At 37.4% G+C, this 21,368-nt stretch overlaps 1 protein-coding gene, 2 long non-coding RNA genes and 1 other non-coding gene across 8 annotated transcripts; 2 read left to right on the top strand and 2 right to left on the bottom strand.

Moving 5' to 3' along the window:
- Positions 1-2,216: 2,216 nt before the first annotated feature.
- LOC148869855 (uncharacterized) lies at positions 2,217-6,537 on the bottom strand. The gene is made up of 2 exons (XR_016106589.1): positions 6,066-6,537; positions 2,217-2,519 (listed from the first exon to the last, which is right to left on the bottom strand). It is a non-coding gene; the product is annotated as an uncharacterized LOC148869855 (long non-coding RNA).
- Positions 6,538-8,913: 2,376 nt separating this feature from the next.
- On the bottom strand, positions 8,914-10,035 carry LOC148869854 (uncharacterized). The gene is made up of 2 exons (XR_016107066.1): positions 9,475-10,035; positions 8,914-9,325 (listed from the first exon to the last, which is right to left on the bottom strand). It is a non-coding gene; the product is annotated as an uncharacterized LOC148869854 (long non-coding RNA).
- Positions 9,219-18,168, top strand: LOC148869853 (cytochrome c oxidase subunit 6b-2-like). 5 transcript variants are annotated; one of them, XM_088968868.1, is made up of 6 exons: positions 10,742-10,940; positions 11,060-11,122; positions 12,907-13,001; positions 13,127-13,215; positions 13,359-13,440; positions 17,859-18,168. In XM_088968868.1, exons 3-6 carry the CDS (start codon positions 12,990-12,992, stop codon positions 17,910-17,912), a joined length of 237 nt encoding a protein of 78 aa, XP_088824994.1. In that variant the 5' UTR covers positions 10,742-10,940; positions 11,060-11,122; positions 12,907-12,989; the 3' UTR covers positions 17,913-18,168. The 5 variants fall into 5 exon arrangements, with proteins under 5 accessions (XP_088824995.1, XP_088824991.1, XP_088824992.1 ...); XM_088968869.1 differs by lacking the exons at positions 10,742-10,940; positions 11,060-11,122 and adding an exon at positions 9,219-9,357; XM_088968867.1 differs by lacking the exon at positions 11,060-11,122 and having other exon boundaries at positions 10,652-10,754.
- A 3,128-nt stretch (positions 18,169-21,296) lies between these two features.
- Positions 21,297-21,368, top strand: TRNAD-GUC (transfer RNA aspartic acid (anticodon GUC)). Its single transcript has one exon. It is a non-coding gene; the product is annotated as a tRNA-Asp (tRNA).

Here is a 21,368-nt window from a genome sequence, read left to right as displayed (position 1 = left end):
TATCATCAACACTCTCAGCCCAATCAACATCTGTATAAACCTCTATCTTCATGTAATCATTATTCTTGAATAATATACCTCTACCTGGACATCTCTTCAAATATGCTAATATCCTCTCAACTACAAGGAGGTGAGTAGTTCTAAGAGAGTGCATATATTGACTAACAACATTAACTGCATAACTGGTGTCTAGTAATGTGAGACAAAGATAGAGGAGTTTTCCAACCAACCATTGGAACATAGCTTTGTCTTCAAGTGGCTCTCCACACTCTGCACTGATATTGTAATTCTGTTCCATAGGTGTATCTGCAGGCTTAACACCCAACTTTTCAGTTTCTTCTAATAGATCTAGAACATACTTCTTTTGAGAAATAAAATTCCCATGTTTAGATCTAGCAACCTCAATACCCAAGAAGTGTCGTAACTCTCCCAGATCTTTCACCTCAAACTCTTGATGAAAGAATTGTTTAAGAGACTCAATCTCACTGTTATCATTCCCTATCACTACAATATCATCCACATATATAGCAAGCAAAGTCAAGGAAGAGTCCACTCTTGTAATGGACAAGGTATGGTCTGACTAGGCCTGTACATAGCTAAATCTTTCAAGGGCTTGTCTGAATCTATCAAACCAAGTTCTAGGGGACTGCTTTAGTCCATACAAGGCTTTATTCAACCGGCAAACCTTTTTTCCTGTCTCTGCATCATAAAATCCAAGAGGTAACTGCATGTAGACTTCTTCTTGTAAATCTTTATTGAGGAAGGCATTTTTAACATCCATTTGGAACAATGGCCAAGAGTAACTGGCTGCAAGGATAGCAAAACTCTAATAGTGGACATCTTTGCTACTGGAGCAAAAGTCTCCAAGTAGTCTATACCATAAGTCTGAGTAAATCCCTTTGCAACTAACTGGGCCTTATACCTTTCAATGGAACCATCAACATTATGTTTCATAGTAAATACCCATCTACATCCAACCGATTTCTTTCTTTTAAGCTAGTCAACTAGCTCCCAAGTATTATTCCTCAAAAGAGCATCCATTTCAACCTTTGTTGCATCTTTCCACTCAGGAACTGACAAGGCTTCCTACACAGTTTTGTGAATAGGAATATCAACAATGGATGTGAGAAATGACCTATAAGAGGTGGACAGGTGATCATAGGATAGGAATTGGGAAATGCAGTGAGCTGTTGATGTGGTGCAATGATGTTTGCCTTTACGAACTACAATGGGGAGGTCAAGGTCATCCAAAGGAGGTAAAGTAGCAACAGTGGAAGGTATCTCAGTGGGACCTGGATTTGATAAAGAGACTATGGTACTTGGATCTAGACCTGCAGAAGGAACTGGGGTTGACCTGAACTGCTGATGACCGAAATCAACCTACCTCCAGTGCCTGTGATAGGCTCTCAAATCCTAACACCCCTAACAACCCTCCCCATTACATCCCTCATCACTCAATGGAACAGGTAAATGAACTTCTTATGAGTTAACCCCACTCTCACTACTCTCCCCTTGAGGAGAAACCTTAGGGTAATAGGGTACCTCCTCAAAGAAAGTAACATCCATCGAGACAAATCTCCTCCCAGAATTAGGTTCATAGCAGCAATAACCCTTTTGAGCTTGTGGATAACCGAGAAAAATACATTTAGAGGCCTTAGGAACAAATTTAGAATGATGAGGTCTAAGAATCTGAATAAAGCAAGTGCAACCAAAGGTTTTAAAGGAAACAATAAACAATTCTTTATCAAGGTATAGAAGGGTAAATGGAGACTTCATGTCAAGAACCCGTGAAGGAACTCGATTAATGAGATACACTACTGTAAGAATAGCATCTCCCTAGAAATGAATAGGCACATTGGAGTTAAACATAATGCTTCTAGCCACCTCCAATATGTGTCTATTCTTCCTCTCAACAACCCCATTCTGTTGTGGTGTATAAGGACAAATACTCTGATGGATAATCCCATGATCAAGCAAATAAGAGGATAATGGGTTGGTAAAGTATTCTTTCGCATTATCGGATCTGAAAATTTTGATTTTAACCCCAAACTGAGTTAAAATCATCTGATGAAAGATCTAGGTCAAAGCAGGAACCTCATCTCGAGAACGCAAAAGGTAAACCTAAGAAAAATGGGTATAGTTATCAACAAACAACAAGAAATATATGTATCCCCCCATAGAAGGGATGTGATATGGGCCCCAAACATCGGTGTGCATAATATCAAAAGAATTACTACTTCTTTTATTACTCAAGGAATAAGATGTTCTAAAATGCTTTGCAAGCTCACAACTCTCACATCTCGAATTTGACATCTGAACAGACTCAAACAAATTTGGAAACAAACTCTTCAAAGACCGAAATGGTAAATGACCCAATCGATTATGCCAAAACATAACCTGACTAACAGACTAAGAAACAAAAGACTTCCTATCTTCATGATCTCCCCAATGAGAACTCCAAGCAAATAGATCCCATTCGTCTCACGACTAGTCCCAATCACCTTCCTTGTCTCCAAGTCCTAAAAAACACATTAGTCAAAGAAAAAAGTTATTGAACAATTCTGATGTTTTGTAATACTACTGACTTAAAGCAAATTAGTATCAAACTTAGGAACATGCAAAACTGAAGATAAGGAAATAGTATTAGACAACTTGATGTCTCCCTTGTCAAAAATGGGAACAAGGGAACCATCAGCAATGGTCGCTTTATCTCTACCAGAAGATAAGTGATAGGTGATGAACAGTGATAGCAAGCTAGTCATATGGTCAGACGCACCTAAGTCTATTACCCAACAATGTTTAGTGTTACCTGGAGCTGAAGCATGGTAAGATGAGGCCCGAGTACCTGAATGAGCAAAGGCTAATGTGGGAGGAGCTGATGGTGGCTGAGATTAGGGTTGTTCATAAGAAGGCCCAACCCGACCAAACTGACCAATCCGGACTGACCCAACCCGAGTCGGCCAGGTTTTCATCAGCACCGGTCTGTTTTGGGTTGGGCAAATTTATAAACCGAAATATCAGGTCGGTTTCGGTTTTCTTGTGTAAAAACCAAAACTGACCCGAAACCGAACCAAACTAGTCTTCTACTAGTTTGGTAGTTCCTAGTTTCCTACTTAACTAGTCTTCTACTAGAACTAGAACAGTTTCCTACTTAACTAAATTATATTTATCCTAGTTTCTATAGTCTTTTACACCAAATAGTCAACCCATTAGGCAATTACAATTAGAATTAGGTGTCCTCTTTTACCTAGATTAGAATTTAGAAAGTTTCTTTAAATATAAATGTTTTAGCCTTCTTTCTATAAAACAATTTGACTTTCTATTTCATTGTCTTATTGAATATTGATAACTTTTGTCTTTTGTCTTCTAACTTTTGTCTTATTGAATATTGAATATTGATAACTTTTGTCTTCTATAAAACAGTTTTGTCTTTTATCTTATTGAATACAAAAGCTTTTTGAGTGGAATAGGGGTTAGTAAGGTTGATACTGGACCAAAGGTGAGACAAGTTTCAGAAATAAGGTTTGACTACATGAGCAAAACCCAAACCGACCCAAACCAACTCAAACCGACCAGGTTCGTTTTGCCTATCAGTGGGTCGGTTTCGGTTTCCACCTCAGGTAACCCGACCAAGTCGGGTCGGTTGGGAAAACCCCAGTAAACCGACCCAACCCGACCCGTGTACAGCCCTAGCTGAGATGGCTGAGCTGAATTCCCAACTTCCTTTTCCAACTGAGTTAGGGTAGCCCAGACAACAGCTAGGGTGTCTAGAGGCGTGGCTTTTGTGCCCGATGAGGATGCAGAATCGGTATTAACAGCCATATGAGCATTACCCCTTTTGTTCCTCAGTTTTGCTGTAACTAGATGATGGTGTAGCTTCCAACATGTGTCTTTAGTATGCTTAGGTTTCTTGCAATGTTCACACACTAGATCCCGCTTATCTCCTTCTTTATATCCCTCTCTGTATCACCCCCAGACTTAGGTTTAACTGCTGCCAATCCTGGTGGGAAGGGCTGATGCTGCATCATAACATTTCTCCAAGTCTCTTCACTATGCACCAAGGAGTAGGCTTGAGATAAGGTCACTCTGTCCCTTGTTAGTATTTGTTGTCTCACAATATCATAGTCATGATTCTGACCAGTTAGGAAATCAAAAGCCCTATTAATTTCAACTTGCTTTCTATGAGTATGTGCATCCTTCTAACTTTCCCACTCAAGTATTTCTAAGTGGTCAATTTCATGCCACAAAGATTTCAAAGTAGAGAAGTAAACCGATATTGATTTCTATCCTTGCTTAAGGTTGTTAACCTCATACTTCAATTCATATGCCCTAACAACATTAAGGGGTTAGGAGTAAGTCTCTTTCATGACATCCTAGATTTCCTTGACTGTTTTTGCCCACAAATAGTTCCAACTAATATGTGACTGCATAGAGTTGCACAACCATGTCATAACCGAATAGTTATCCTGAACCCATTTGGTATAAATTTGGTCCTCCTTAGTTAGTTCTTTCACATCTCCCAACAAGTAGATGAATTTTCCTTTACCCCCAATGGCCATCATGGCCGATTGAGCCCATTCCGAGTAGTTAGATCCATCAAACTTCATAGTTGTAATCTAAAAGGCATTCCTAGACATGTTACCATAACTGCTAGTCCCAAAAACACCTTCCCCCTGATTCTTGAACTCCATTCTTGGTCAATAATTAATAATAAAAAACCTTTTAATCTACTATAATAGAAAACAACACCCAAACATCTGATAACGGCCAGCCTAGGTCTTCCAAAGAACAAGGAAAATAGAATTATGTATGAAACCAGTTCAAAATCTTATCTGAAACCAACAACAGTTCTAAATTTTAGGGTTTTCTCTCAAAACCATAAAAGGAAAAAATAGATTTTCCAGCCGCACCTCTCAGAATAGACCAAGATGATTTTTTCCAAAGTTATTCTCAAGAAGAAACTTACTTTATGAAAGAAAAATCTCTGGTCGCCACCTTTTGCCTTATGCAAAACCCTAATCTTGAAGATCTGAAGCCTTTTCCGATTCTTCCTGACTACTGGAACTCTCCCAACCTTCTACAATCTTCTTAGTAGTAGCCACACACTACCGGTAACCTCCAAGAATCAACTGATCATTCTTTTTTATTGAAAAACTTCTAAGCCTAGGAAATTCTCATGTAGTCAATCTAATTAGACTAACATAAGAGCTCCTAGGTTGGCTTTGATACCAAGTAGTCGATCAAGACTACAATCAGCCTTGAATTCAAAAGAAAAGAAAAAAGAAATTTTAGAAGAGAAGAAGAAGAGAGGGAGAAAAGAAGAAGCACACGAAGAGAATTTGAAAAGATAGAGAGGGTTGATCAGTTGATCTGTCGACCCACTCTTAATATTTATATATGTTGACTAATTGTAAAAGGGCTGAATCGCCCTTATTGCTTACATGGCAAATAAACTAATAATAAAGTTGAAATAACAAATTGAAATAACTACCAACTAACACTGACATAACTAATAAAAAATATGCTATGCTGCCATACGAACACAGTGGGGACCACAGCAATGGGGTCCACATCAGTGTTCTCTACAAGTCCCTTGATTTTCATAAGATAATTGCTATTAATTGCCAATTTATCAAGAGTCCTTCAAATTTCATAGATAAATTATACATCTAAGAATTAAAATTTTAGAATATCATTGAAACTTTCTGATATTTTGTTAGAATCTATGAAAATTTTTGAAAACCTTTTCTTGAAAGAAAAATGGGGATTCTGCTTTTGGATTGTTGGGACAAGGCTTAGAATACATACACAAGCTTGTAGATCGACATTCATTTTCTCAGAACAATAGAGATGCATAAAAACACAAAAAAATCAGTGGTTGCCTTTTCAAACCACAGAGCACAAAAAAAATTGGAACGGGTCTATTCACTTTAATCCATACAAAACACACACAAAAAAAAAACTAGTTTGAATTGTAAGAAAATGGAATGGATCTATTCACTTTAATCCATATCAAACCACAAAAGATGAAACCCTAACAAGCCAGATGGTGATGTGAGTTGTACCTACGCAAACCCCGAACCGATGGACGACCTCCACCATGAGAAAACCAAGTGTTGAGGGATGTGTAAGAAAGTGGAAAAAATCAATGCATGAGGAAGTGGTAGAGTTGTCAGTGGAAGAGAGAGGAAGCAGGGAGGTTGTGATAGAGGAAGGAAGGGATGAGACGGAGGAGAAGGAGGAGAAGAGGAGAAGAGGAGAACAAGGAGAAGAGGAACCTGTTGTGGTGCGAAGTGAGAGTGAGTGCACCAAACGATGTGCGAACGAATTAGAATCGAGGGTTTTGGGTCAAAATGTTCATTTGGGTGCGTTCGTGGACATTTGCACGTATGACGAAGCCCCGTGAAGGCATAAAAGCTAGGAAGCTATAATTAGAGCTTTTTGAAATCAGCGCAAAATGGGATTTTCATGTCTTTTCAAGACGTGCACTAGATCTACCATTAACCAAACCAGAAAAGAGCGAGTCAGTCTGTAGACGGGCTCTAAATTAATCCATCCTAAGCTCTAATACATTTTAAACAGGAACTCAGTCCCCTATCTCATAACTTTATTGTCTTTGTTTTTATATCCCTTTTTGCAATCCCATCGCAATCTCAAAGCGGTCCCCAGCAATCCATCAAATTGGGTGATTTCTCTCATACAAATACTGTTCCCCCTTTCCGTTCCAAATGCAAGCAAGAAGGATTTCAAAGAATCGATGGGGGGACTTTCTTACCCTTTAATTTTCTTCAAATTTTCAAAAAGAACCACCGAAGCAGTAATATATTTTAGTTAAAATCTCATCCATAAACATGTACATATTAAAACCTTCCAAGGGTAAGCATCTGGCTACCTGTACAAAGTCCCTTGTGTGTTGTCCTTAAGGGTTCGAGTTATGTTTTCATGGAGTCCAAGTGTAGACAAGTAAAGAAATGCAGCTCCATTGTTCATTCAAACTAACAGAGAATCTGCATTTTTGGTTTTTTTTTTTTTTTTTTGCTTTATTCAATACTCTATTTTATTGGTTCATAATTGATGAAGCTCAAATCCTGATCGTTGTTGCCTGTTGATAAATATTTGGATTAATTTCTTGAATTTAGGTAATAAACACTACAAAAATAGAAATTGTAACGGTACCTATTTTACTAAGCAATTAAATACAAAGAACTTTGTTTCATTTTTAGTTTTAATTATTCTTTCACTCCTTATGATTCTTGCGAATCAAGAAAAGAGAAAAATTAAAACTAAATTCAAGAAACCCTGTAAAAACTGGTGCGCTTAAGATTCAGGATCTATGCTTGGCCGACATGCAACTATTCTTTCTTCACATGGTAACCAGTAACCACCTTGTTGTCGTTAGATGATTGAGGACAATGAGAACAACAAGCCGGTTGTTCTTCCCATGGTAAAGCCCTTCGAATGCCATCTCTTATTCATTTTTCACAGAAAACTCTCATCATTTTATTTACACCTAATTTTGGAATAATATATGGTAAGCTAGAGTCACAAATACATTCAGTAGGAAAAACTGGGTTTTTGAAAGATTTTAACCTCATCTAATGTCACATTTAAACCAATCTTATTGTTAGGCGAGGTTTTGGACTGATAACAAGGGAGGTCTTAGTCCAATTCGAAATAGGAGGGGATGTTTTAGTATTTACGATAAATTTCTGATACGGGTTCTTAACGGTTATTAAAAATGTCAGGGGTAATTTAAATAATATAATGCCGGACTGGTGTAATTTTACAACTATTTGGATGGAATGTAAAATTTGTGTAAATCGTTCTTTTTGAAAGACTTTTACATAGATAATCGATGTAAAAAATACATTGAAAAAATCGATGTAAAATCTCTTTGTTTATCCATCGAAGTAAAAGTATTTCCGCTTGTAATGTCTCTAAATCTCTTCTCCCTCTTCTTCCTATTCTGTCTCAGCCCCGTGACGATGTCTCTTTGCCAATGCTGCTGCTTCTCCAACCGAAGCCATATCTATAAGGTGTCGGTCAAACGTAATACTGCTCACATACTGATGGACTCAAGGTTCTACATCAAGGCTTTGGTTCAGGAGGAGATTTTGAGGTTTTTTTACGGGAGGGAACAAGGTCGTCTTGGAGGCCTTTTGCGGATTTTGAGTTGAGCGGTATTCCTTAGGCACATAGAGACTATCAGATTATGATTGGGGATTTCGGTTTTGGGTTTTTTTAGGGAGACCTTATAAACTTTTTTCTCAACTTTGCCATGAGAAAGCAAGCTGACCCAAATACATAAAAAATAAAAAAGATAGATGATTAGATATAAAAATCAAAATGTTGTTGAGCAGCGGCACCGGCGAAGGTGGTTGATATTTGTCTTGTGGAGCTGGTGTTAATGAGATGTGGAGCTAGGTGCTTGCATAGGGCTGATATTTCTCTTGGGCTGAAAATGAATGATCATTAAACCATTTCTTCATCATCAGTTAGAAGGAAAATGATAACCTAGCTTACATAATTTCCTTCCTTATACCCAAAATGCAGGCACAACACAAGCAAATAGTAGTTCCCTTTGCCACATGGGTTGCACAGATGGGGCCTCGAAACCTCATGCTATCTCGCCAACAACCTAAAAGCTTTGGACTAAGTGTTTTGTGAGAAGAGGGATGAAGATTTACATTGATGGGTATTCTCCAAACATGAGCAAAAGGGCAATGTTACTTTTACATTAATTATCCAAACACATGAGTGTAAATGGGTGTAAAAGCCGGCCGCAAACAAAGGCAGCCTTAGGTATTTAACCCAAAAAATAATAGGACAAATTTCTTAAACTATCCTTATGGTTTAGCAAATTGACTAATTATACCCTACTCTTTGCATATTGTCTTAAAGTGACACCACATGAGGCAAAAAAAAAATTGTAAAATTCAATATTACCCATTTATGGTCAATTTTTCCATCAATTATTCTTCAAATTTTCAAATTGAAACTAAACGTATGTAATAGTTGTTGGTTATCTGATATGGATCGTATTTCTAGCAAATGAAACATACGGACAACCAGAACCTATAGAAGCGAAGCTGTCAATCTAGCACTTATTAGGCGAGAACAAACTTCTAGAAATGGACACCGACACATTCCCTGCTGCTGGATGTTACCAAAGATAGACAATGCCGGCAGTTGTCGCGAACGCAAAGCAGAACGTCCCCTGTGAGTCCATCGGAACCAAGTAGTTCTTTGCCATTCCCGAGTCGACTATTCACTTTGTGTCTCACTCCCCACTCTGCCTTGCCGGCCTCAAATACAAGCTTGATTCCTAGTGGATAAGGCAAGATGAAGAAGAAATAAGTGAGTATGCACTTCAAGTTTCAACACTGAAGACTAGTTAGAATTCTGAACCATACGAGTAGGCAATACAATCATAGCATTTCCATGGTGATCAAAGAAGAAAAAGGAAAGTCTTACAATCATAGCTGCCAAGGAGCTTGAACGGAAGGGAGTCACCTCCGGTTAGTAGCCCTCCGCTTTTGGCTTCATCTTCCTTATTTCTAAGAGTAGTGTTTCTGGTGCTACTAGCTACATGGACTAATGAATCAGACGATGCATTCACCTTTGTAGTCTCTTGAATAAGCTTAAACCTCTCGCCTTTACTGGGTCTCCCTTGTCGAGATGTAAAATTGGCAATTAGTGAAGCCTTTGACCTCTGTAGCTGATAAGTGATGACAGTGGAGCTGATCTTATCCAAGAGCTTGCCTTTGTTCTAGTGTTCAGAAAGATAGTATACTTTAATTACCCATATTTGCGACAATGAAACTACTTTGACTGCATTGACTAGTTTAGATGACACAAATCATTAGCCATGAAATTCCACCCACTATAATCTATGGGTGAAAAAGCTACCGATGGCCGGGTGAGCCAACACCTCCTCCAGGGGAAACCGTCCCACTACCCTCTCTCTCTCGTCCCGTTCCACCAAATCTGTCAGGATCTGACCCTTCCTTTCTTTAATTTCCAACTAACAGGTCCGATTCCAAAACCAACATGATCAAAAATATGTTAAAGAGATTAGGAAGATGCATCTTTCTAGCATTCGCCAGTTTTGAAACTATTACTAGCGGACGGTGGAATAGGGGAGAAAGGAGGCAGGAGAGAGAGAGGCAGAAATCTCTTCAATGTTGGCCATGGAAGAGAAGCTCGTTTTTTATTTCCTTCTTCTTTCTTCTTCGTCAGCTTTGTCCCATTCGATCTGATCTTATTTCGTCGTTGACATGGGTACGTTTGGATCCACTCGAACTCCTTTTTGAACTCGTCTTATATTTCGAATGGGATTATTTTGAAAATCTCTATGTTTTTTATTAGATTGAGAAGATATAAAAATCTTTTATTCAATATTTTATTTTGAAAAATTAAAGAAAATGATGGATAAAATAGTGCGAGAAAACTTAGAGTATTTTAAGTTTGCAAACAATAGAGGTGAATAACTCAATTTATTAAAACTTATGGATAGTTTAAAAAATTTGCCCATTAAAGAGAAGTCAGATGCCATGCCAATACAATTGGCTATTACTTCAATTCCTTGAAGCCCACGGCTTTTGTACGTGCCAAAAACTCGTATGAGTGACCAATGAATTGCGTTCAACTCTCTTTGGCTAATATTCAAATTGGGTCTCTCTCTCTCTCTCTTCTTCCTCGCTCTTCTTGAAGCTCTTCGTATCGGTCAACTGGATCTGCAGATGGCGGACGAGGTAAGATCAACCATAGAATCTTCTCGGCCATCTGTATGTGTGTTTAATCGAGGGAATGAAATCCCATCGGTTGAACCGTTTCTTTTGAAAATTTCATGGGCTTTCTCTCTGGAATGCTTTGCAATCACTTTGTCATGGTTTCGTATTTCAAGACACTATTTATCTGATAAAAATGATAAGTTTAGAGTTTCGTTTTCTAATCATTTCTTTTTATATCTATTTGTCTGATTGACTATTTGTGTGTTTGTTTGATTTCTCTTTTCAATAAAAATTTCATTTTTTTTTGGTTTTGCAAAACTGATCAGGATGCTTAAAATTTTGATGGAAGTTGATGAGAGATCTTCTAATGCGAGATAATATTTTTAGAGGTGTGTGTATCTTTTTAGAGTGTTCTATTTTATTGTTTGCATTGAGTGGATCGCATGAAGAAAGTTGAAATTTTTTTTTTCGTTGGGGAGTAGGGTGATCAACTTTTAGCACGGTAGAAATTTCAGAGATTTATAATCAAAAGGGTTGGGTTAGATTCTTACAAATTTGGGGCTGTTCATGTTTGCTGGACTCATAGAATGGAATGCTACACATTGTATAATCATTCAAAATATGTTTGTTGGGACATATTACAAATCCGATAATATCAAGGTGGGTTTGGAATTTTAGGATTAGTATACCTACTGAAAACTAAATCTGGTGTGGCACAACCCAACTAGAATATTTCTGCATGATGTGAGTTCTTAATAACAAGTTAAAACTGACAGGGTTAATTCTGGTTAACATGGATTTAATTGGAGTTGTCAGCTAGATTTATTGGTGGTAGAGATTCTGGTTTCTAAAAGGTGGTTATTTAATTATAAAGGGGGTTGATCAAATGGGAACTAGAATAAAAGGAGGGTTAAGGTTTTACAGTCAACAAGAATAAAACCATAACTTGTTTTGAATGAGGAATAGGGTCTAGAAAGCAAAAGAAGTTAAAAAATTAAAGGAAAAGTAATTAGAGATAGTGTTTAACCACTCACGATCAAATGGGAACTAGAAAAAGGGAGGGCTATGAATTGGATATTAGAAAGAAAAGAATTTAAATGAAAAATTAAAGGAAAAGTAATTAGAGACTTAAGTTACTGTTGAGCTTCACAATGTGGGACGCTTGGCACAACCCTTTGTATATACAATATTTTTTTACATAAATGAGTTTTTTTTTTTTTTTGAAACATTACCAATAAAAAGAGGGTCTTACTTAAGTCTCACTGTTAGAAAGGAGCATGTAGTTGTACTTGCATTAAAAAAGAAATTTCAAAACAAGTGGATTCATCCAAGAATACATGTAATTTCATAGTTTGCATCTTTTATTTATTACTAGAAGAGACCCATATGATACATGGTCTGGTGATAGTAAAGGTATTTGTTATAAAATGTGCATCCCTTGAGAAATGTATAATAAATTTTCCATGGTATATTTGTTATCTGTTTTTTATCTAATCATTGACCTCAAAACTATAATAACTTAAATATGAATTTGGATACTATTGATAAGAGTTGTCATCATCATCTTCTAAGCCTTGTCCCAAGTCCCAACTATATAAGTAATGATAGAATGGTCATAAACAAAATATGTTATTCCAATGTTATAAATATTTGAAGTGCTAGCATCCCCCACATAGCATTTAAATCACAAAAGAATGTAATTGTCTGTTACATTTTCTTGTTCAATTTATGATGGAGTGCCTATTCCTCATCCTATCAATTTACAGTGTTCATTCAAAAACCCGAAATGTAAATAAAGAGGTATCATCATTGCGATGCATGTTACAATGATAAAACTAGGGTATCATGCATGAGAATGCAAGTTTGATTTTGAGAATGGACACCTTGTGCAAAAAATTGCTGGGGGTTGGGTCAGTGTCCAGTTTCCATTCCCACTACACTGGATATCTGGGACCAGCATTTTGGTAGTCCCAGTTTGAGTAATCAACTGGTACAAAACTTTGTTTTGAGTAAACAATTACTGAATCATGCCAATTCATGTGTACTACTTGCATATTAGGAACTTTAGTTGGGTTGATAAGGAAAAGAGAAAGCACAGAGAAGGATAAAAGAAACAGAAAAACAGAACAGTGACCTGCAATAATATATTAATATTGTTTTGTTGCTTTGTCAGATCAATTTGGCTCTGGAAAACCTCTTCTTGTGATGAACGTGCATGCCTATTTAGTTTTTCTTCATTAAAGGTTGCTACAAAAGATGAAAGAACATGTAAACTGTGTCAAATACTCTGTTTCATGGTCCACAAACTATCATTTGTTTTTCTTGGTATAGATGTTAGAAGTTTATGTTGTTTCTTTTCTATTTTGATACTATCTTGTGGATTTCTCTCTCAGATTGAGTTGAAAACAGCACCAGCTGATTTTCGTTTCCCTACTGCAAATCAAACCCGGCACTGTTTCACTCGCTACATTGAATTTCACAGGTTGGTTTTTCATGGTTGAGGCATTGGGGTGTGTGTGTATCACTGCTCATCATGCATGTCAAGGGTCTTTATTTATCTATTTATTTTCCCAAGTGGTTGCCCTGGAAATAATTAATAAGCTCAAATTTTGATATCAAACACAGGTGTTTGCAAGCAAAAGGTGAGGAGTCTGGTGAATGTGATAAGTTTGCTAGATATTACCGTTCCCTCTGCCCAGGTGAATGGGTAAGTTGTATGTTTAGTTAGCCAACTTGATTTTTTTCTTTTAGTATCAGTTTGTTGTTTAGTTTTTATTTAGATGCAGATGTCTACCTACCTTTTATAAAATAAATTCAGTATAAGAGGTCTTTAGTCTCAAAGGGTCCATAGGTTAAATCTCATACTGTTCTTGATCTAAAACTATGATACCTGGATACCTATGCATGCCTATCATACTGGTGTTGGACATGATACGTACACAGGATACTGCGTCAACCCTTCTAGGTATATTCTATAGTATAACATTTCTAAAATATTTAAAACAGACAGTTTAACAAAATATACTATAACAGAATAAATGTCTTGTTTTGATCCTCGGGCTGTTGTGCACTGGGGTAAATATTTAAAACAGTCAGATCTAAAACAGCCAATTTAACATTTCTAAATATTTAAAACAGTCTGTCCCTCCATTGGTGGGAGCCTCGTGCACTGGGATGCCCTTTTATCTGTGTGAATGTTGCCATCCGTATATGGACATCATTAGATTGAAAACAGAATAAATGTCTTGTTGTAAATAAGACTCATTATCTTGGACTTTTCTTATTTTTCTGTCATTTATCATAAAAAGGAGAAAAAAATGAAGAGTAAGTGATACAATGTGCATCTAGGAAATGGTGGTTGGAAGCACCAAAACTTATAAAAGAAAGGATGCAGTGATGCACAATGCAGTGTACAGAAAATTGTAACTGTGAGAAGAATGTTGCTTCACCCATCCAAATAAAACTTGACTTTGTGGTGGGGAACAATAGGTGAAGGGAGTCAAACTTCTTTACTAATAGTTTAGTTGAATTTCAGGCTGCAACTCGTGTATATGAATGAGGAGTTGCCAGTAATTGCTGTTTAGCCAGAGTGGTTAAGTTGTCTGCTAGTGTTTAAATATGCATACAGGATGTACATTCAATCTTTTATCCATCCTACTAAATTTTTCATTAATTATATAAGATTCTTTTCTACAGGTGATACAACATGGTACTCATTAACGTTTAGAAGAAAGGAGTGCATTAGTAATTATGTGTTTAATGGTGCAATGGTGTGCTAAAATATGTAGGAGAGAGACATCAAAATTCCCAAATACAATGGAACTTCATGAATGATCTACATTTAGCCCTTATTATTTTGCACTAGTCATGGATGACTAAATTAAGCATGTTCAGGAGGAGGTTCCGTGGTGTATGTTGTTTGTTGATGAATTGGTTTAGGGCCATTTTAATACATTGGGCCTAATGGGCCTACATAAGCCTAACTGACCAACTGTAAGGTGCCAACCAACTGGTTGTTAAGGGTCTCCTGTTGGTTGTAGCGGAGACGTGGGATCGAATCCCGCCTGCACCTGGGTTGGGAGGTGGGCTACCCCCATTGTGTAGCCCTTAAGAAATAAAAAAAAAAAAGCCTTACTGACCAACCCCATGCATTACCTGGGGCTGAGCCCAACCCCAGTGTATCAAATTTTAATTTAACCTGGGACAAGGTTGGGCAGATTTGGGGTTGACCTCAGGCCAGGCTTGGGCCTGGATTGACATTAAGTCCAGCCCACCCAAGTTGCAGCCCTAGTCAGTTTAACTTAAAAAGTATTTTGAGATAGTTTTCCACAAAAGCATGAAAAATTCTTTCTGTGAGAAAACTTTTTAAATTAAAAAATTATGGTTTAGGTGAAACGAAAAGGGCTGATTATCCTCATCTGGGCACTTGTTACAGCATTCATATGGGCAACTGTATCAAACTAAGTTGGTAAAACGTAAGAGGCATAAGCCTCCTGAACACAAGGAGGCATAAGCCTCCTTAAGAGGTGGGGGAGGAGGAAGAAGCAGAAGGGAGGATCTCATTTTTTTTAATGAAGATGTTTTATATTAAAAAGAAAGAAGATGCATTACACCAATTGTTTCTTCTTTCTTTTATCATTTCTCTTTTATTTCGTTTTTTATTTTTCTTTCCCTTCCCTTTCTTTCATTTTTTTCTTCTTTCCTTTTTTTTTTTTTGTATGAGGTGTGCGTGAGATGTAAACCTCTAGCACACCTCATGCAAAAGGTGTATGAAGTGGCATATGCCTCAAGGTGTTTTGGGGGCACCTCACCTAGAGGTGTACGCCTTTCAAAACACAATCTATTTTTTCACACACAACTACACACTCCAATGGTTGAAGAATAATAGTGTTAGAGCTAGCCGAATAAGGGTAGATCAATCAATTTATTTCTGTTAAGTTATGTGCTTATGTGGCAGTCTTAATAGAGATTTCCTGTCTCATACTTAAGTGGGGGCAGTTTGGTCTTTATACCACTAATTAGAGGCTAATCCATATTAAGGGTCGACTGATAGGGTTTAACCTACTTGGTTCGACTGTTCTCTTCATCATCATCATCATCATCTTCTTCTTCTCTTCTCCTGGTTCGGACTACTATAGCTACAGAAAAAAAATGGTATCAGAGCCTACACTATGCCTTCCAGTTGCAATCGTGCGGCGTAGGTGGTGACCTCGGTATTGCAGTGTTCGGCCGGGACTAGATGGACTAGTGAAGCATGGTGGGATGTTACGATCCATTTGTCCCATGTTGGTAGTATGGGATGCTAATGTGAGGTATCCCACATCGGTAGAATGGGATGCTGTTGTGGGGTATTTATGTGCTTGGGTTCCCTCCCTCTAATAGCTAGCTTTTAGGGGTGCGTTTTCCTAAGGCACATAACAAATGGTATCAGAACTTGGTTTGGGAAGTTTAGTGAAGTGGTAAAGAATTTTGGAATGAAACAATGCCAAGTTGACCACTCAGTGTTAAGCTATGATTCAGAAGTCGGAAAGATTTTATTAGTGGTTTATGTGGATGATATTGTCATAACTGGTAGTGACAAATTGGGGAACAATAAACTAAAGGTCTTTTTGCAAAATCACTTTCAAACAAAAAAACCTTGGAACATTGAAGTATTTCTTGGGTATAGAAGTTGCTAGAACAAGACAAGATGTAAACCTGTGTCAAAGAAAATATGTTCTTGATCTGCTGGATGAAACAACACTGTTAGGTGCAAAACCAGCTGAAACTCCCATGGAACCAAATGCTAAGTTGAGCAGTGACACAGGGGAAATGTTTGATGATCCTGGAAGGTATAGACGGCTAGTGGGGAAGCTGAACTATTTGACTATCGCGAGACCAGACATCTCCTTTGCAGCCAGTGTGGTGAGCCAATTTATGCAAAACCCTCGGATACCTCACTGGAATGCAGTTCTTAAAATTGTTAGGTACCTGAAGGGAGCTCCAGGCCGTGGGGTATTGTACAAACCTAGAGGAAAACTTGAAGTAATTGGGTATACAGATGCAAATTGGGCAGGCTCTGTGTCTGATAAAAGATCTACTACAGGTTACTGCACATTTGTTGGAGGAAATCTTGTGACATGGAGGAGTAAGAAGCAAACGGTTGTGGCAAGGAGTAGTGCTGAAGCCGAATACAGAGCCATGACACACTACATGTGAATTAGTATGGCTGAGGAATCTCCCATAAGAAATCGGGTTCTCCATGGATAGACCTATGAAACTGTACTGTGACAATCAAGCTGCACTCCACATCTCATCCAACCCTATCTTTCATGAGAGAACAAAGCACATAGAGATTGATTGCCACTTTGTGAGGGAGGTCCTTACTGGAGAGATAAGCACAGAACATGTGGGCTCAGGTGATCAGTGGGCAGATTTGCTTACAAAAGGCTTAAGCTTAGGGAGAGTGAACTATATATGTAACAAGTTGGGATTATATGACATATATTCTCCAGCTTTAGGGGGAGTGTTAGAGCTAGCCGAATAAGGGTAGATTAGTCAATTTATTTCTGTTAAGTTATGTGCTTATGTGGCAGTCTTAATAGAGACTTCTTGTCCCATACTTAAGTGGGGGCAGTTTAGTCTTTATACCACTAATTAGAGGCTAATCCATATTAAGGGTCAACTGATAGGGTTTAACCTACCTGGTTCGACTGTTCTCTTCATCTTCTTCTTCTTCTTCTTCTTCTTCTTCTCTTCTCTTGGTTCGGACTACTGTAGCTACAGAAATAACAATAAGAAAACATTAATGTAGTGTTCCAGAGAATGCTTTGAATGGTTGCTTATATATATGGGGTGACTGAAGATGTAGTGCAAATCATCAGAATTATAAGTGCGTATCTTTTGAGCAGGATCCACCAATAAATCTCTAGATTCTTTACTGGTCGTTCATGTTCTCATCCAGTTCCTTTGTTTTGTTATCCTTGCTAATTACATTTTTTTAGAAACTTAAGGATCCATCCAACTTTTTTTAACTTCTTCCCTTGGTGGATCGCAGATATCTGTTAAAAAATGAAGAGAAATGTTCTGCTTCTGTTAGTGTCAGGTATTTCTGGTTGATTGGTTTTCTCTTTTACATGGCTGCAGATTGAGAGATGGAATGAGCAGAGGGAGAACAGAACTTTCCCAGGTCCTCTTTGATCTCACAGCAGATTTAGCTTTTTAACTGCTGGCAGTTGGTCTTCTGCATGGAACTTTAATGCTTCTATGTTTTATTTGATCTAATGGTTGCTAAACCAAAGAACAATAACTTAATAAGGCAGACAACAAAAGTACATTGAGTCTGGATTTTATTGCTTCACTCTTCTAAGAACCATGGTGCTAATGCACATAGAAATTGATCAAATGTTTATGTTGTTCAATATATGATTAATTTTCATTAGTGTTTTCTTTAGAAGTATGAGTTCCGTTTGTTCCCAAACTTAGGTGGCATTTGATAAATCTGAAATCTGAAAAACTGGACACAGTTTTTAAGGATGGGCATGGTACCATGAGAGGGATCATTTTTGATAAGTGAAGTAGCCCAAGAGGTGAAGACTTTCCAAACCAAGGTTTTGAAAACTGGACTGGACATGGAACCGTTTTGGGGACTGGTTCCTGGGTCAAACGGTCTGACCATCTGGTTCGAACAGACAGACCATTCTAACTTAAAAAATAAATAAATAATAAATAATAAATAAAATAAAAAAATGGTTAAAAACCGTTGTCTGGGTTGACGGTTTGACTGCCTGGGTCAGTGGGTCACTGACCAAATCAACAGTTTTTGGCCAAAAAGCGATTTCAGGGTGAAACAGAACCAGTTACCTGACCAGTTCCTAGGTCAACCGGCCCAACTGTCCGGTCCAGTCTGGTTTTCAAAACCATGGTCCAAACCTACTCCTGTTCTGCCGTTCATATCTGCTATTTTCTTGCAGTGAATTCTGGTTTTCAAGTATTTTATCCCCTCAATGACTATCCATCCTTTGTCATTAGATTGAATATGGCTGTGATAGACGATAGATGCTAGTGCTCTACAATTGTAGAGATGACTTGGATGGCTGGTGGTGCTTATGTCCTTAATCGTATAGCCAAAGGGAGTTTTCTGGACCGTCTTCTATGGTTGGTTGAAGAGATGCTCTGTTCAGTTGGCCTTGAAGAGGTGTTAACCGCCTGTGGTTTGGCATTTTTCAAAAATCGAAAAGATATATGCCCATAGTTTGGTTAACTGAACCCTGAGAACCCGTATTACCTGTTAGGTTCTCAATATCTCATTGAAAGTGCATAACAGTTGAAATGGGTATAGCCAACTTTTTAGCCCTACAGATCTAAGAGCCTATCTCTTTCAGTAGCTAATTGAACATCAACTTCTTAATTCGACTAGACCATATGACAAGCCTACCAGCCACAAAGTTTATTTTATAAAAAATGTGGATGAACTTAGGCTCCGTTTGGTTCACAAGAATAAGGATCTGGTTGGGTGGAATCAGAATCCTATTCTCATTCCTGTTGGAATGGAACTCCTCCATTTGAGGGAATGATCATTTCCTATCCAATCCTTGGGAATGAAATCTCATTCCTGATGATTCTAATCTTTATTTTCATTCCTGTTTAAGTCAAACAGATTATGCGAATAGACTATTCCGATTTCGACTATGAACCAAATAGACCCTTAGATTCTTCTGCCTGTTTCTTCAGTCAAGGTTAGAATGCCTTTAATGATACTCTCAACGATCCACTTGAATGGTGATATCTTTGTCACTGAACTTGAGGACTTCCAACACAGCCTCTATTTAGTAAAATAAGAAAATCAATCCATTAAAACTTAAGAATTCTTAGGGATACAACCAAAAAACCTGTGTAGACAAAACAAACTCGAGAAAACTTGGAATAGCATGGACCCATTCACCTTTGGGACATTAGAAGATCTATTAACATACCACCAATTAATAAAAGGTGATGTTTGGCAAGTCCTTCCATGTAATCTTCTTCAGTAAGCTTGGAAGACTAAAAATCGGCTTTTTTCCGTTTGGTATCTTAATGTTGGTAAAACCAGAAGACACGTGTAGAAATACCCACAAAGATTGAAAATACTGAATTTCAGGGAGTTTCAAATAAAGTTTTTTGATATTTTTGTGTGATAAATAACCTCTAAACTTGTTTCTAAACACTTGGTAGACTAAACCGTTTTTTTCTTTGAAGACAAGATCCCAGAAAATCTTTTTAAAAAGACTTGCCAAACAGCAACATAGTTTAAAATTTCAATAATGATTTCTTCTAAAACAAAGCTGCAGACATTATAATTGGCTATGGACTGAGAGTTCAAAAGGTTGATTATCTGAAGGCAATCACTGTTGATTTTAAGGTTAAGAAAACCCAAAGATTTTATGGAGAAATATGGATTTGCCCAATGCAGATTTTTGATTTACACTGCAGAATTATAAACATTCAAAAGGACCACAACCCACACTCTATGCACTAAGGCCCACCGGTGAATTGACATCAATTTTGAGCTAGCACCTACTCTGACATGCTTTGAGCCTACAAATTCTGACCCTGAACTGATTGGTCGTTCTCCCAAGATTTTATAAGATGGATGCCGCTTTAAAATTTCCTCTGGAATCCAAAATCAAGACACCAAACACCAGCAAAACTATTACGTCTACTGCTAAGCTTTGGGACCGGATGAGTCTGTAGCTGAGCCTGCAACTAAATCGAATCCTGCATGAGCACCAGTAAACATAGGGCCCTCCTTGCAATTCTCAAAGACCAGTCTATTACGTCTTATCCAAATACTCTAGCATATAGCAGCAAAGTTACAAAAGAAAAGATGAAAAGAATTGTTACGAATACAGTGAAGCAACAAATCTTTGAAAGAAAAGTTTGTGCCATGATCCATCCTCAACCTTAGGGCATAGGGGTGAGCATTATTCGGTTAAAACCGAAAAATCAAACGAAAAATTTTGGTTTTAGTTTTTCAGTTTTTGGTTAAATTGGTTTGCTGGTTTTTCGATTAATCGAATTAATCAAACTTTTTATTATTATATATAATAAAATGAAATTTGATTTCATAATATATATTTTATAATATTATATGTTATAATAGAGTATATATTATTAAAATTCGATTTAAAGCAAAAACCGAATAAAAAATTCTGATTTTGGTTATTTTGGTTTTTCTATAATTCAGTTTTGGTTAGAAAGAGTGAAAAACCAAACAAATTTTGACTCCTAATGCTCATAGAATGTTAGGATATTGCGTGCCTTTTTTTTCTTTAAATGCAACAGAAGAAACAACATTCTTAGTTGACATCTTGATGCATTCATTTCCAGCAAATATGGATATACACCATTGAATATTCATAAATCTATTTCCAAAACAAAAAAGTTATGTTTTACTTTATGCTTCTAAAACCATTGTATTTGCATCTAGATGTTGATATATGTAACCAACCATTAGACAAAAAAATGAACTATTCAGTATATAATGAAATGCCATTTAGAGATTTCGACTTGAAAAGGTACTCCCAAGCCCCTAGAAGACATCAAGTCGTTGTAGTATAGTGGTGAGTATTCCCGCCTGTCACGCGGGTGACCCGGGTTCGATCCCCGGCAACGGCG

Source organism: Nelumbo lutea, chromosome 2 (assembly GCF_056320005.1).
Source record: "Nelumbo lutea isolate HS-2025 chromosome 2, American lotus-T2T, whole genome shotgun sequence".
NCBI classification, from domain to species: Eukaryota; Viridiplantae; Streptophyta; class Magnoliopsida; order Proteales; family Nelumbonaceae; genus Nelumbo; species Nelumbo lutea.
The sequence above is the reverse complement of the archived record's forward strand: the minus strand, read 5'-3'. Positions and strand labels throughout refer to the sequence as shown.

Excerpts from the sequence above, each read along its gene's own strand:
- LOC148869853 (XM_088968865.1), top strand. The coding sequence starts at position 10,051 with ATGATCAAAAATATGTTAAAGAGATTAGGAAGATGCATCTTTCTAGCA. Across the intron at positions 10,282-13,126 it reads TTATTTCGTCGTTGACATGG|ATTGAGTTGAAAACAGCACC; the intron begins GTACGTTTGGAT and ends TTTCTCTCTCAG. Across the intron at positions 13,441-17,858 it reads CCCTCTGCCCAGGTGAATGG|ATTGAGAGATGGAATGAGCA; the intron begins GTAAGTTGTATG and ends ACATGGCTGCAG.